Source organism: Canis lupus, chromosome 4, assembly GCF_011100685.1.
Source record: "Canis lupus familiaris isolate Mischka breed German Shepherd chromosome 4, alternate assembly UU_Cfam_GSD_1.0, whole genome shotgun sequence".
Lineage (NCBI taxonomy): Eukaryota > Metazoa > Chordata > Mammalia > Carnivora > Canidae > Canis > Canis lupus.
In genome coordinates this window covers 10,159,787-10,175,935 of record NC_049225.1, presented here as the reverse complement: position 1 = coordinate 10,175,935, position 16,149 = coordinate 10,159,787, and the positions used below count along the sequence as shown (strand labels likewise).

At 35.7% G+C, this 16,149-nt stretch overlaps 1 protein-coding gene across 1 annotated transcript in view; it reads right to left on the bottom strand.

The window, feature by feature from the left end:
- Positions 1 to 16,149, bottom strand: part of NUP133 (nucleoporin 133) — a 54,099-nt gene that overhangs the window by 31,067 nt on the left and 6,883 nt on the right. The window contains exons 4-11 of the mRNA XM_038533951.1: positions 16,013 to 16,120; positions 14,297 to 14,431; positions 13,153 to 13,323; positions 11,198 to 11,353; positions 10,821 to 10,891; positions 5,540 to 5,687; positions 4,349 to 4,496; positions 3,214 to 3,371 (exon numbers count right to left, since the gene is read on the bottom strand). Of these exons, the coding sequence (XP_038389879.1) occupies positions 3,214 to 3,371; positions 4,349 to 4,496; positions 5,540 to 5,687; positions 10,821 to 10,891; positions 11,198 to 11,353; positions 13,153 to 13,323; positions 14,297 to 14,431; positions 16,013 to 16,120 (1,095 nt within the window). The remainder of the gene's footprint in view (positions 1 to 3,213; positions 3,372 to 4,348; positions 4,497 to 5,539; positions 5,688 to 10,820; positions 10,892 to 11,197; positions 11,354 to 13,152; positions 13,324 to 14,296; positions 14,432 to 16,012; positions 16,121 to 16,149) is intronic.

The following is a 16,149-nucleotide window of genomic DNA, read 5'->3' as shown; positions in this document are numbered from 1 at the left end:
GTTATACTACAAAGCTGTAGTAATCAAAATAGTATGGTACTGGCACAAAAACAGACATACAGATCATTGGACTAGAGAGCCCATAAATAAAGCTACAAATGTATGATCAATTAATCTTCAACAAAGGAGACAAGAATATGCAGTGGGAAAAAGACCATCTCTTCAACAGTGTCAGGAAAACTAAATAATTACATGCAAAAAAAGGAAACTGGACCACTTTCCTATACTATACACAAAAATATACTCAAAATGTGATTAAGGAACTAAATTTGAGACCTAAAACCATAAAAATCCTAGAAGAGAGCACAGGCAGTAATTTCTCTGACACTGGATGCAGCATTTTTCTAGATATGTTTCCTAAGGCCAAGGACACTAAAGAAAAAACCAACTAGAAGAACCACATCAAAATAAAAAGCTTATGCACAGGACAGCCCAGGTGGCTCAGCAGTTTAGTGCCGCCTTCAGTCCAGGGCCTGATCCTGGAGACCTGGGATTGAGTCCCACGTCAGGCTCCCTGCATGGAACCTGCTTCTCCCTCTGCCTGTGTCTTTGCCTCTCTCTCTCTCTCTCTCATGAATAAATAAATAAAATCTTAAAAAAAAAAAAAAAAAAAAAGCTAAAGGAAAACCTACTAAATGGAAGAAGATATTTGCAAATAACATATCCAATAAACGGTTAGTATATAAAATATATAAAGAACTGATAGGAAAAAAAAAAAAAAAAAAAAAAAAAAAAAAAGAACTGATAGGGACGTCTGAGAGGCTCAGCAGTTGAGTGTGTGCCTTTGGCCCAGGGCGTGATCCTGGAGTCCCGGGACTGAGTCCCACATCGGGCTCCCTGCATGGAGCCTGCTTCTCCCTCTGCCAATGTCTCTGCCTCTCTCTCTGTCTCTCATGAATAAATAATAAAATCTTTTAAAAAAAATAACTAATACAACTCAACACCCAAAAACAACCCAATTAAAAAACAGGCAGAAGACATGAACAGACATTTCTCCAAAGAAGACATCCATATGGCTGACACATGAAAAAAAGCTCAAAATCATTCTTCATCAGGGAAATGCAAATCAAAACCTCAATGAGATATCACCTCACACCTATCAGAATGACTAAAGTCAGAAACACAAGAAATACAAGCACTGGCGAGGATGTGGACAAAAGAGGAACTGTTGCACACTACTGATGGGAATGCAAACTCATGCAGCCACTGGAAAACCGTATGGAGAGACGCCTGGGTAGCTCAGCAGATGAGCGTCTGCCTTTGGCTCAGGGCATGATCCCAGGATTGAGTCCCATATCAGGCTCCTTGCAGGGAGCCTGCTTCTCCCTCTGCCTAAATAAATATAAATATATAAATATAAATAAATATCTTTTAAAAAAAGCCAGTATAGGAATTGCTCAAAAAATTAAAACATAACTATCATATGACCTAGTAATTCCACTACTGGGTAGTTACCCAAAGAATACAAAAACACTAATTCAAAAAATATATATGAAACCCTATGTTTATTGCAGCATTATTTACAACAGTCAGATTATGGAAGCAGTCCAAGTATCCACCAGTGGATGAATGGATAAAGAAGATGTGGTACATACATAAAATGGAATATTACTCAGCCATAAAAATGAATGAAAATTTGCCATTTGCCACAACATGGATAAATCTAGAGACTATAAGACTAAGTGAAATAAGTCAGAGAAAGATAAATACCAAATGATTTCACTCATATGTGGAATTTAGGAAATCAAATAAATAAAGAAAAAAAAAAAGAGACAAAGTAAAAAACAGACTCCTATTTTATTTGTTTATTCCACAAACTAGTGGTCACCAAAGGGGAGGGTGGGGTAAGGAATGGGTGAAATAGGTGATGGGGATTAAGAGTATATTTATCATAATGAGCACTAAGTAATGTATACAATTACTGAATCACTGTATTATACATCAGAAACTAGGATAACACTATGTTAACTACACTAGAATTAAAAATAAAAATAAATAAAAAATATGGATTGACATACAGTTAAAAAAAAAGGCATATATAATTTAGGAATTATATTGTAAATAAAACTATCTGGGGGTTTCATCATTAGCCACACAACTTTTTATTGGTTTGCTCTTACACAATTCATCGCAATGGATATTACTAAGGAAAATGGTTGATTTCAAGCTTAAACAGATTTAGAAAAATCTCAAAGAAGAATATTCTAAGCTTCAGAACATAAGCAGTATTATAAAAACCACATGACTACAAATGAATAAAAGTAAAAAAAAATTGTTACCTTCTGTTGAAACTACCAAGTTATTTTAATTTTGAACTCTAAAAATAGTCTATATATTTCATATTGTATTCAAATGGAAATGACCTCAAGTGGTATTTTTAGTCTCTTGTAAAAGAATGATACAAATACCCAGATCAGGGTATTTCGTAATTCTAGATGAAGAAAAAAAATTGATGGTTTTTATCCCACTCTGTCAAAATCATCCCAAAATAGCCAGAAGCGCAACCACCTGAACATCTGTGATTCCAACTACAACACATAAAGATGGAAACCAGAAGAAGGAATGAAAGATTACAGAGCAGACAGGAGACAGGCAAACCAGGGTGTGTGTGTGGTGCAGACACAAGTCCTGGCAAGGATTTGTGGATAATGAAAAGGAAGTTTCGAAGATGCCAGTAGATGCAGAGTTTCTAAAGATTTGACTGTGAGGAAAACCATACAGGCATTTAAAGAGCTCCTGGAGGCCATGAGAAGATGGGCCATATATTAAAGAAAAGTGAAAGGAAATATAAAATTGGTCCATTAAACACTCCGAGAATCACATAAAGGTGAATAATGAAGGACACGTAATCAGCACACTACTTGATTCAGTGAACTATAAGTAATATTCACATTGTTATTAAAGGGAAAAAATTTATACTGGGATGATAAATGCAGAGGCAGGACTACAGATTACCCTAAATCCTTATCCTGTAATAGGATATCAACAAATGTCTAAAACTGATGAATTAAGAGATAGCAACATATGATATTACTTAGAAATATGGAAACAGATAGAAACAGCTAAAAGACTTAAAAGGAGTTGCTACTGGAAAAGAGGACAGAGGAGATGAAGGAATTATTTTTTCATCACAACTCTTTTAAAACTGTTAAACTAAAACATCTGTGGGAAATACTCTGATAAAAATCTTAAAATCTTATGGAACCAAATTACCTCATTGCTGGGTCCAGCAACTGAAGATGCTAGAGAATCTTCAAGGTCTTCTGCTAATATGGACACACCTTCCCTTGAAGTAATAGACACCAATCCACTGTTTCTAGAAAAAAGGATAGGAAAACCACCGCAGGAACCAGCTCCTAAAATACTATCTCCTAAAAGGAAAATATACAGACATACATAACAAATAAAATTCTTTCTAAAATCTACTGCCCTCAACAGAAAATCATCTTGATATATTAAGAACTTTTTTTTCCCTTTACAATATTCTTCCTACTTTGAACTCAGCTTTTTAATTTTAGATCAAATGTCAGGAACCTGTTGTTATTTGAAAAAACAAGCTCTGTGTCCTTCATTTTGGGGACAATTAAAAACTAGCCTTGCAAGATAGCGGTAAGTATAATCAGCCAAAAAATAAAATTATTCATTCTGCAAAACTCAGATGACAGCTTTTTCCAATTCAAGGGAGTCCTCTTGCCCTCTGTCTTTCTTTACTTATTAAATAGGCCAATGGAGAAGGGAAAAAGTCTCAGGTTGCTCAATGCCTTGATAACAATCTCAATACGCAAAGTCTAGGCTCTTGTGTTAAAACTAGAAAAATCTAGGTTCCATTCAAAATCCATGCCTTACTTGGATTTTCCCCTCTCCCCAATCTCTTTAAGATAAAAATCCTGATTAGACTGCCTGGTTGGCTTTTTTTCCACTTCTGGATGGCTCCCCCTGTCCTGTGCCTCCATTCTGGCCCCCTTGCATGAGTCGGGCACCTGGGATTCTTCTTAACCAGGAGTCTGAACAAACTTAAAGACCATCAGCTCAGAGTAATAAGTTAGTCTAATTAGGAATCAACAATTACTTCTTTTAATGTCAGTTCTCTGCTTCTTGGCCTCTTCTGGGGGAAAACATTACTATGTTTTTGCCCACAAACATAACAGTTTGGGAATTTTACTACCCTTTCAGTTTTTCAGTAGGGTTTGTAACTTCCAGCTACTACTGCTATAGTACTGAATGTCTCAATAACATTTAGAGGTATCATGCTTAAAACAACACTTATGGAATGAAAGAGAATAAAAACTGCTAAGAATGACTAATTATGATTAATCATTAATCATCCTTTCTAAAACTAATACTGTACCTTGTGTATTAAAGACAATTTTTTCCCGAGGAAGAGAAAACTTCCCAGTTCCTGTGGAGCACACGTAGACTGCACTTTCAGTATACAGATACGCAGTCTGATTTGAAAAGTTTGGAACCATCAACCGACACATAATCAAGTCTTCAGACTGAAAATTAAAGGTTACATTAATGAGAATTAAAAATACTTGTATAATTTTGCAAATTTACATTTTTATATACTATCTCATGAAAATGATAAAATAATTCAGATTGTCCTTTTTAAAACCTAAACACTACCCTTGGGATGATTTACAAAATATGACACAGAGTAAGTTTATAAACATCAATTGGAGAAACAATTTGTCAAGTTGTAAATCAACAAATTTTGAAAATTCCATGGTGATGAAATTTTAACTAAAAGCCTCTAACAAATGTGAGGAATTAAAAGATTAGTTTTCTATGTTATTGATTTAAAATTGGCAAATACTTCGTAAGCGATTCTTGGTAAACATTTTGGCTCCTACTTCACTGTGAAGCTATCGAGCACAAGAAAATTGAGTTAATTTGTTCATATATAAAATCAGAAACAGAAAGAAATATGACCTAATTAAATGAAATCAAATGCTAAAAATATATAGTTTATTAAAGAAGTAATTTTATAAATGAAACATTAAAAGTGGTATTCCATGATTTTATTCTGAAACTGTTTTCTTTATACCTCTTCTGCATTGCCTGAAAAATCTTAACACTGAGCATGTTTTTCTTGCATAATAAGGTTTATTTGAAATAAAAGGACAAAATAAACGATTTCCTTACAGTATTTAGTTAGAGTCATACTAAAAATAAAGACTTAACAAAATTAGATACTATACTTTTTTTTTTTTAGATACTATACTTCTTAAGGCTAAATGAAATGAATTTACAGTTAAGGCTTTTCCTTATGAACATCATCATCATTCAAGAATATTTACAATTTTAAACAACTGCTTACGGTCAGCTGCTTCCACTCTCATTTCTTTTTAGCTAAGGTTGTGCAAAGGAACAAGTCTAAGATGACAAACAAAATGCAATGCCTAAAAACTAGCTATTTAAAAATATTTCCAAGCCCTGCAGGTCAATCTCTCAAAAGAACCTGACCCTGCAATGGTTCACACAAACAACTTGTTACATTACTGTCATTCCTAATTTAATTTGCAGACAGAAATCTTACCTGAAAAGGTGGATTATACTGAGTGACTTCTACAGTTACTGCATCTGACATTTGGTGGCCATTATCTTCTACTGTTATCAGAGAGTAATAAATGAGACATGGATTGTCTGCTGGGTGCCATGCAGCTGCCAAAATCAGGAGCCCATCACTAATCAATAAAAGAGAAAGATCTATAGCCTCTTTGGAAGTCAGCTTGTCAGTTTCTTATATAGTTAAAATGTGGACTAACCAGAAGACCTAGCAATCCTACTCCTAGATATTTGCCCAAAAAAAGTAAAAACTTATGTTCACACAAAAACCTGTGTGCAAATTGTTATAGTGGCTTTATTCATAATTGCCTAAAAATGGAAGCCCAATATCCTTCAACTGCTGAATAGATGACCCTGGTAATCTTTTTAAAAATATTTTATTTAAGAGAGAGATATATATTTTATTTTAATTTATTTTATAAATATAAATTAAATATAAATATAAATTATAATTAATTAATTAATTTATTTATTTTAATTTTAATTTATTTAATATATTTTATTTTAATATTTTATTTCTGAGAGAGTATGAGTAGGAGGAGCAGAGGGAAAGAATGAATCCCAAGCAGACTCCAATCTCACGACCCTGAGATCATGACCTGAGCTGAAATCAAGAGTCACCCAGCTGCCCCAAACCTGGTAATTCTACAGTGTGCCACTACTTAGCAGTAAAAAGAAACCACTGAATGAGTATCAAATACATTATGCGAAGTGAAAGAAGTTAGTCTCAAAAGGCTTTAAACTTTATGATCTCATTTATAGGGCATTCTGAAAAAGGCAAAACTACAGGGACTGAAAATACATCAATAGTTGCCAGGGGTTGAAGGTGAAGGAGGAATTGATTACAAAGAGGCATGAGGGAATTTTGGAGGTGATGGACTATTCCATATACTGACTAGGTCTTACAAATGACTGAGTCTGCACTGGTCAAAACTCATTAAATTATACACTAAAACAGGTGAATTTTACTGTCCGTAAAGCACAGTTCAATAAATCTGACTTAAAAAAAGATCAACAGGGGCACCTGCCTTTGGTTTGGGCCACGATCCCAGGGGTTTTGGGATTGAGCTTCAGGTCTGGCTCCCCTGTCAGTGGAGAACTTTCTTTTCCCTCTGTCACTTCCCCTGCTTGTGCTTGCTCTCTCTCTCTCTCTCTCTAATAAATAAATAAAATCTTGAAAAAAAAAAAAAAAGATCAACAAATCAAATGCAGGACTGGTAAAAGAGAACCCTCAGGGCTAATTGTGCCCAAGTGAATTTTTATAAATGAAGCTTTACTGGAATACAGCTATGCCCACTCATTTCTATATTGTCCATAGATGCTTTCATGCTACTGTTGATAGAATAGTTCATGCTATCATTGATAGCCTAGAAGACTACATGGCCCCCAAAGCCTAAAATAGTCAGTTTGAGGCCCCTCACAAAAAAGGCTGCCAAACCCTTGCCTAATTTGTTCTTTAAAGCTTACTCTGGGGGATCCCTGGGTGGCGCAGCGGTTTGGCGCCTGCCTTTGGCCCAGGGTGCGATCCTGGAGACCCCGGATCGAATCCCACGTCAGGCTCCGGGTGCATGGAGCCTGCTTCTCCCTCTGCCTATGTCTCTGCCTCTCTCTCTCTCTCTATGTGACTATCATAAATAAATAAAATTTAAAAAAAATTTTTAAAAAATAAAGCTTACTCTGGTTAGGAGGAACATCATTTTGGTTTTAATTTTAACAACTAATTACAGAAATTTCAATATGAAAACAAACCTTTTCCTATCTTAAAGCTTGTATGTTCCTCTCAAGTCTATCAAAATTATTGCCCTCAACAAAGAATAGTCTCTAATCTCAACCCCTCCAAAACATTCAGTAGCATTTATTATTAGCAACTTTCACGCAAGTCCCAGAAATATTAACAGGGAGCAAGCGCCCTCTATTGACAACTAAAAATAAGAAGCCAAAAAAAAAGCCCCCAAAACAAAAAAACAAGCTGATGACTAATTGGTATCACTCCAAATCAAGTGATCCTAACATGGCTTTCATTTCTTTTTCCACCGTTCTCCTCACCCAGCCCCTGAACCCTTATCACTTCTACTTGGACTCTTGAAAGGAATCCAAAAATATTGGCCCAAATTTGTAATATACTGGCAGTGACCTAAAGAGCTAATACAAGACATAGATGTCATACGTAAAAAGGAACTAATGGATTAAAGACCTAAATGTTGAGACCTGAAACTATAAAACTCCTAAAAGAAAACACAAGCAGTAATCTCTTGGACATCAGCCTTAACAACATATTTATGGATATGTCTCCTCAGGCAAGGAAAAAAATTAACATCAAACTATTAGGGCTACACCAAAATAAAAAGATTTTGCACAGCAAAGGAAACTATCAACAAAACAAAAGGCAACCTGCTGAATGGAATTTCGCAAATGATGTATCTGATAAGGGGTTAATATCTAAAATATATAAAGAACTTAACAATTCAACACCCAAAAAACCCAATTTTTTGGGCAGAGGCCCTGAACAGTTTTCTAAAGAAGACATACAGATGGCCAGCAAACACATGAAAAGATGCACAACATCACTAATCATCAAGAAAATGCAAATCAAAACCACAATGAGATAGCATCTTATACTTATTAGAATGGCTATAAAAAACAAGAATTAACAAGTATTGGTGAAGATGTGGAGAAAAAAAAAGGAGTCCTCACACTCTATTGGTGGGAATGCAAACTGGTGAAGCCATTGTGGAAAACAGTATGGAGGTTTCTTGAAAAATTAAAAAAACATATGATCCAATAATTCCACCACTGGGGATTTATCCAAAGAAAACAAAAACACTAAATTGAAAATATACATGCACCCCTATGTTTATTGGAGCATTGTTTACAACACCTGAGACATGGAAGCAATTCCAAAGCCCATCAACAAATGAATGGATAAACAAGATGTGTGTGTATATGGGTGTATATATATACCTAAGTATCAATGTATGTAGTACATATATACACACATACACACATGCATAGTGGAATATTAGTTATAAAAAAGAGTGAGATCTTGCCATTTGTGACAACATAGATGGCACTAGAAGATATTCTGTTAACTGAAATAGGTCAGACACAGAAAGACAAATACCATAAGCTTCCCCTATATGTGGAATTTTAAAAACAAATGAACAAACAGAAAAATGAAGGACTCTCGGTTGCGAGAAAGGAGATTATTGAGGGAATGGGCAAAATAGATAAGGGAAATTAGTAGATACAACTTCCAATTATAAATAGTGTAGCCAAAAACAAACAAACAAAACAAAGCAAAAAGAGGAACCAAGTGAGGCCCCAGAGAATGTGGTCTTGAATGTACCAAGGAGTGAGGTATAGTTGGTTAGACCTATGGTAAGGTTCTATATTGAAGTTACTCTAAAGACTAACACTGGGTGATGAAAGGTGCTCACCAAATCACAGAGATATGTCTAACAAATAGAATTCCTTAGAGACTGGTGTTAGACCAGTTGTATTTGATATCTTTATAAAAACATCTTCACATTTGAAAAAAACGATGCACTTTTAGGTAGCACAGAAGACACACAGATAATCTAAATTTTGCAGACCAGTAAAAATTTAACAAATTTTTATGTGAATATACACAAGATACTACATTTAAGACTTAAAATATCCAGGGCAGCCCGCGTGGCTCAGCGGTTTAGCACCTGCCTTCAGCCCAGAGTCTGATCCTGGACTGCCGGGATTGAGTCCCACATTGGGCTCCCTGCATGTAGCCTGCTTCTCCTTCTGCCTGTGTCTCTGCCTCTCTCTCTCTGTCTCTCATGAATAAATAAATAAAATCTTAAAAACAAAACAAAACAAAAACACAAATTCACACCAAAAATGAGGCTGAGTTCCATATCAATAATAATCTAATAAAAGAACTTATAAGCCTATTCATTAAAAATATATGCTTAGGTTGCAAACCTGGCTAAAACGAGCAGAAGATTAAGGAGCAGCAAGGAGCACCAATGAGCATCAGGAAGATGAACACTATTCTTAAATGGAAAAAAATGTATGCAGACATGGACACACTGTATGGATCACCAGAGGGTCCAGAAGGAGAACTGAGAGCTGTGTCTTGAAAGCCCCAAAGCATCTTGTTAAACATGACAATAGGGGAGAGGAGCCTGGGCTCTGATCCAATACAGCAATTCCTAAGCATGTTTCTCTTCCTGTTTGCAGTCTACTTCTCCATTCTGAAAACTATGTGAAAAAAATGTCTGCATCACACGCCCACATGGGCTGTGTGTCCCAGCAGCAGTTCTAAACTTTCTGAAAGTCTGGTAGAGATACATGAAAACACATAAACTATATGTAATTAAACCATTTATGGAAATTAAATAGGTACTATTATTTCTACCTCTTTGATAGTTTATATGAGGTTTCTAGTATAAAAAAAGATCTGACATTCTCAAGAGCCTCAGAAAAATTATACAGAATTTCAATATCCTTCCAAAAAACAAGTAGAATTTGTTCTACTAAACTAAATTACTCTAAAATACATAAAAATTGCCCTTAACTTCTGGTAAATTGTGTTTTGAAGAATTACAAATCAAGTACCCATAATGCACTCATTATGAACTTTCTCATGGAAGCCATGTTACAACTGGTTTTCAAGTTCCATACAATATTTGGTATTAAAAGTAAATTGTAAGACAGCTAATAAAGCTAACACAACTGCAACACAGCGAAAAAGCTCAGCTTTAACAGACTAACCTAGGGCCTTAAGCATGACTTAGAGCATTGTCTCCTCTTGTCTTTAAGAGGAAATTCATTGAGTATAAACCCTGAGTTCTTACTTGTACTGCCAAGACAAGATCTCACCCCACCTTCCTTTCTTTAATATAGCCACAAACATAGGCTTACTAAAGCAAAATGGCTGCAACAGTATGCCTGGAATCTCCACTCAGAAAAGAATGACAGCAGCAGGGAGGACGGCTCTTTGCATGAAGTAAGAGAAGCTCCAGCCATGACAGCAGGAAAGATTGGTCTCGAACTAGGGCAGACAGCTAATATAAAAATATACAGCCAAAGGCTGAAAACTGCCTGTTTGTAAAAGAGAAACAGCATCTCTAGAAAAGGACACTAAACCACTTAGTAAGGTATGAGAGTATGATGAGATTAGCAGTAAAAAACAGATAGCAAGACTGCTCATCACTTTACAAAAAACATTATTTTTCCAAATAACTACCTATGTTCTTGATGACAAACTAATTACTTACCAGTTTTGCTTCAAATCCAAATACCGAACGTTAACCCCTTCTTTAATAGCTTCATAGTTACTTTCAGATCCCTATATAAAAAAATCAGTAACATAAGCTCCATGACTGTAAGGATCAGTTTTTCACCTCTGTAGTCCCAGCACCTACTAAATAGTTCAAAGAGTTATCAAATAATGTATGCATTTTAAAAACTACTAAGTAAATCAGTGAGCTCCAGTATTTCTAGAGACTGAAGGTCCCATTTCTGCTTATCTGATGGCTAAAAGCTACATTACATTGCATTGAAATGTGTTAAAATAAATAAAACAATTTAAAAAACTAGCATTCTCATATAACCAAAAATGTGAATTATAAAGCTGAATATTATTTTTCCTTACCCATATAGCATCAGTGATGTTTTCCTTCAGGGCTCTATTTATATCCCAACTATGTGCTTGTTTTTCTGAAGAATCATCTAATTCCCATTTACTAATGTTTGAACTTGTCAGGCTATAAAAGCTTGCTCTCTCTCTATCCCAAAGGACACTTGAAAGCTGTATGGAGAGAAGAAAAAAGTTTACAGATTTCTAAGTTCTAATGTTAATGAACTATTTTTCTGAAATTCAAGTTTTATGTATTTTATGAGTATTCTATTAGTAATCCTAGCAGAATTCTTCATTTAGGATTCAAAAAAGGAGTGATCCTGAAATGGACCTTGAAAGCAAGGTAAGATTTCCATAGGCAGAAATATAAAAGTATACAGCCCAAAAAGAGTACAGTGTGGGAAAGTTATAAGGTCTTTCAGAAAACATGTAGTCCTGTTACATTGGAATGTAGATTGTAACAAAAAAAGAATTAGAAATAACATTCAAATGAAAAATTACGAACACACAGCAGAGTCCTGAATAGGAGTTTGTAAATCTAGTAAACAAGATATTATCAATGGCTTTTGAACTCAAGAACTGTTATAGGAAAATGAATGTGGCAAGTTATATGTACATAGTTCTTTTTTTTTTTTTTTTTTTAGAAAAGATTTCATTTGAGAGCAAGAGAGAGAGCACAAGCAGAGGGAAGGGCAGAGGCAGAGCCCAATATGGGGCTTCATCCCAGTGCCCTGGAATCATGACCTGAGCCTAAGGCAGATGCTTAACTGACTGAGCCACCCAGGTGCCCCATGTAGGTAGATTATTTTGCCTTTTCAAGTATATACTTGGTTCTGAAGTACAGTTATGTTTTTAGTTGGGCACACATGATTGTTTTGAGTTAAAGCCCTACTTTTCTCCATTTTTCCTGTTACCATGATTCTGGCCACTAACAGGATAAGGGGCCAACAGTGAGTAAACTAAACTGGCATGAAGAACTTAGGGGAAATTTAAAAAGAGTGTAGATTAGGGCATAACAATGGAAGCAAGAGATAGGGATTAAAATGAGACATGGTAGAAGTCAAATCTATAGTATCTGATAAGTAAGTAATTTGCTATAGAAGGGAAGACACATATATACAGGATGAAGGTTTTATATTGAGGTTACTAAAAAAAGTGACAGGGTCATGAACAGAAATAAACAGCCCAAAAGAGAAACGAGTTTTATATACACTTCTGGTACAGAAAACATAAGAGAAGAGGGAATATGAGCAATGTGTTTTCAGACACATCAGGTTTTAGGTCCAAAGACCATCAAGAAAGTGGATGATGAGAGCAACCTGCAGTGACGAACAGCACAGTGAGAAGAAAATGTGCTTTTGATTCCCAGAGGCCTGGGCACGTATCTGCCACAGAGTAGCTGTGCAACCTCAGGCAGTTTACATAATGTCCCTGAGGCTGTATCTTCATCTGCAAACTGGGGAGAATGCTCTCTACATTATAGGTCATCATAACAATTACTCCAGATAACAAATACAGAGCACCTAGCAGAGAATAGATGTTCCACGTTAGCTCTCGTCCACCTCCTTTCACTATTCCAGAGCCTGAGGCAGAAGCCCGGCTGACAGATCTAGATCTGAGTCATCCACACATACAGCTGGAGTCATGGGAATGGAGAACACACTTTTGGTTAAATCTAAAAACCAAAATTGGTCCTTAAACACATTTATAATTTTATATAACAATTTTAATTCAAAAACTCTACTTAGAATCTGTATGATTTAAGAATACTAAAGTTACAGGGTTTGCAAAAGGGTTTGGTTAATACGAACTCATTTGATCAAAACATGCTTCCCTGAAAAAAATCAAAGATTCTATTTCATATACACTAGTGTTCATACGGAGGCAATATCAACATCATAGGAAACTTCCAACTTACTGATTTCACTAAGAAACAAGCTTGTAAAACAAAATTATTTTTATCAACTTACGATGAGATCACTACTTGGAGATAAAATTCCCAAAAGAGAAGAAACCTTCCGACCAATTCCTGAAAGCATGCCTTGTCCTTGAGGTAGGATATGTTGATGAATCTTTCCTAAACTATCAGGTATCAGCCGAACCAGCTGGCTTCCCAATGAGGACAAAATAAAACTTCCTCCCTATGAACAAATATTGTGAAAGCAGTTATGCATCTACAACTGAGATAAAGAACATTAACACAAAATGCTTTGATCATAGAAACAAATCATCTATCATCTATACCTTAAAACAAATCTAAAAAGAATTTTAAGTGTCATTTTACTAAAATGATTTAATTATGAATCCACTCACATGATATTAACTCTACACAGAAAAACTTCAGGGATGTCTGGATGGCTCAGCAGTTGTGTCTGCCTTCAGCGCAGAGTGTGATCCTGAAGACCTGGAATCAAGTCCCGCATGGGGCTTCCTGCCTGAGCCTGCTTCTCCCTCTGCCTCTCTATGTCTCTCGAGAATGAATAAATAAAATCTTTAAAATAAAAAAAGAAAAAGAAAAACTTCAGTTATAATTGTTTTTTTAATCACATATTTTTCTTTTTTTAAAAAAAGATTTATCCATGAGACATAGAGAGGCAGAGACAGGCAGAAGGAGAAGCAGACTCCCCATGGGGAGCCTGATTTGCTACTTGATCCCAGGGCTTCGGGATCACAACCTGAGCCAAAGACAGATGCTCAACCACTGAGCCACCCAGGAGTCCCAACTGCATGTTTTCTTAATTCTGATCCTTAAACAGGTTCACCATACTGCAGGTTCAACAAATCGAGTATCACACTTTATTGTTGGCAAACTTGCAGAGTGGACATTAGTAAACTATTCTTCATACCATTTAAGGGTTCCTAAGTCACTGTCTGAAAATTTCTGAAAGAAATGAATACCACTGGCCATGATCCAATATTGGTATTTCAGAGTCCTAGGAGAAGGGCTTTCTTTTGTCCACCTATTGAAATCCTAGACCCTTTCATTCTTCTCACCTCTTTTTGATCCCCCTCTGGCCTGTACGGTCTATTCAAAACAATTTTTAGTCGTTTACATCTCACTCCCAAGCCAAAACACAGCTTTCCAATAAATATAAAAGAATACTCATTGTATACCTGCACTGCTGTTAGGAAACTGTAAGTCTTATCACCTCCCAAATCTACGAAGGTCTCTGTGTAGATATCTTCACCGGCAAGGCTTGGCCAATAGCGGATGGCTCCTTCTCTGGTGGCAACCATGACAGCAACAGCCTTGAAACAATATAACAGTCAGTAATCACAATAAAAAAGACCCTGAAACTAGGAGTCTGGTGACACCAATAAAAAGAAACCAGGGCAATTTACTATTTAACAAAAATTAGGGGGGACAAAACCCCTCCTTTTTATATTTTAAAAATTATCAGACTATAAAATTTACTTTCTTTTGTTGTGCAGTTCTACAAAAAAAATTTTTTTTTTTTAGTTCTACAAATTTTAACACATGTACAGACCCACGTAACTACCACCAATATAGGGACACAGCACAATTCTGTCAACACCCCAAACTTCCTGGTGCTCTCTCTTAATAATCACATCTTTCCCTCATCCTAACCCTGACAACCACTGTTTCCATCATTAGTGTTCCATCTTTCTGAGAATGTCAAGCAAATGAAATCATATAGAATGTAACCTTTAAGCACCAGCTTATCTTACTTCAGCATGTCTTGAGATCCATCCAGATTGTTACTGTTATCAAGAGTTCATTCCTTTTCACTGCTGAGTAGAATTCCATTCTATGGATGAACCCTGTTTGTTTATTCATTCACTTGTTAAAGGACACTTGGGTTGTTTCCACCTTTGGCTATCACAAATAAAAAGCTGCCATGACATTCATACACTGTTTTTTGTGTAAATATAAGTTTTAACTTCTATAAGGTAAACAGCCAGGAAGGGAATTGCTGGGTCATAACAGCAAGTGTGAAAATCCAGTAGCTATACCATTTTGCATTCTCATCAGGAATGTATGAATTCCAGTTGCCCCATATCCTTGGGAATACTTCGTAGTGTCAGTATTTTGTATTTTAGCCATTTTAAGAGATGTATTATGATATCTCACTATTGTTTCAATTTACATTTCCCTAATAGCTAATGACATGAACACCTCTGTGACACCCTTGGTGTCTGTTCAAGTCCTATGCCCTGTTTTTAAATTCAGTTGTTTTCTTAATAAGCCTTGAGAGTTCATTTTGCATTTGAGATACAAGTCCTTTGATGGCCATAGGACTTAAGAATATTCTCCTCCAGGCTGTAGCTTGTCTCTTTTTCTTGTCACTGTGTTTGACAGAGCCAATTTTTAAATTTTGATGAGGTCCAATTTATCCATTTTTTAAAATGAATCATGCTTTCGGTGATTTCCAAGAACTCTTTGTCTAACCCCAGATTATGATGATTTTTTTTCCTGTTTTCTTCTAAAAGTTTTTATAGTTTTATGTTTTACATCTAAACCTATGATCCATTTTGAGTTAATCTTTATATAAAGTAGGAGATTTAGGGAGTAGTTCTTCCTTTCTCTCTTTTTCTTTGCATAAGGATGCCCAATGGTCCCAACACCATTTACTGAAAAGACCATCCTTACTCCATTGAATAATTGTTGCAGCTGTCAAAGATCAAAGGGCCACTCTGTATCTGTAGTCTCTATTCTGTTCAAATGCCCTTATATGTCCCTTTGCCAATACAAGTCTTGATTCCTGTGGCTTTATCATTATGTCTCTAAATCAGGTTGGATGATTCCTCTAATAGTAGAACTTCTTTATTTAAAAAAAATGCGTATCAATAAGCATTTAAGTCACCTACCTGAGTAGATTGTGTTTCACCTGAGTTATCAGAGTAAGAGAGAGCCACCAAGTCAGCACTCCAGTCGAAGTCACTAGGTGGCAGTTGAAGTTCTTTGCAAACAGATAACTAAAGAAGAAACCCAAACAAAAAAATCT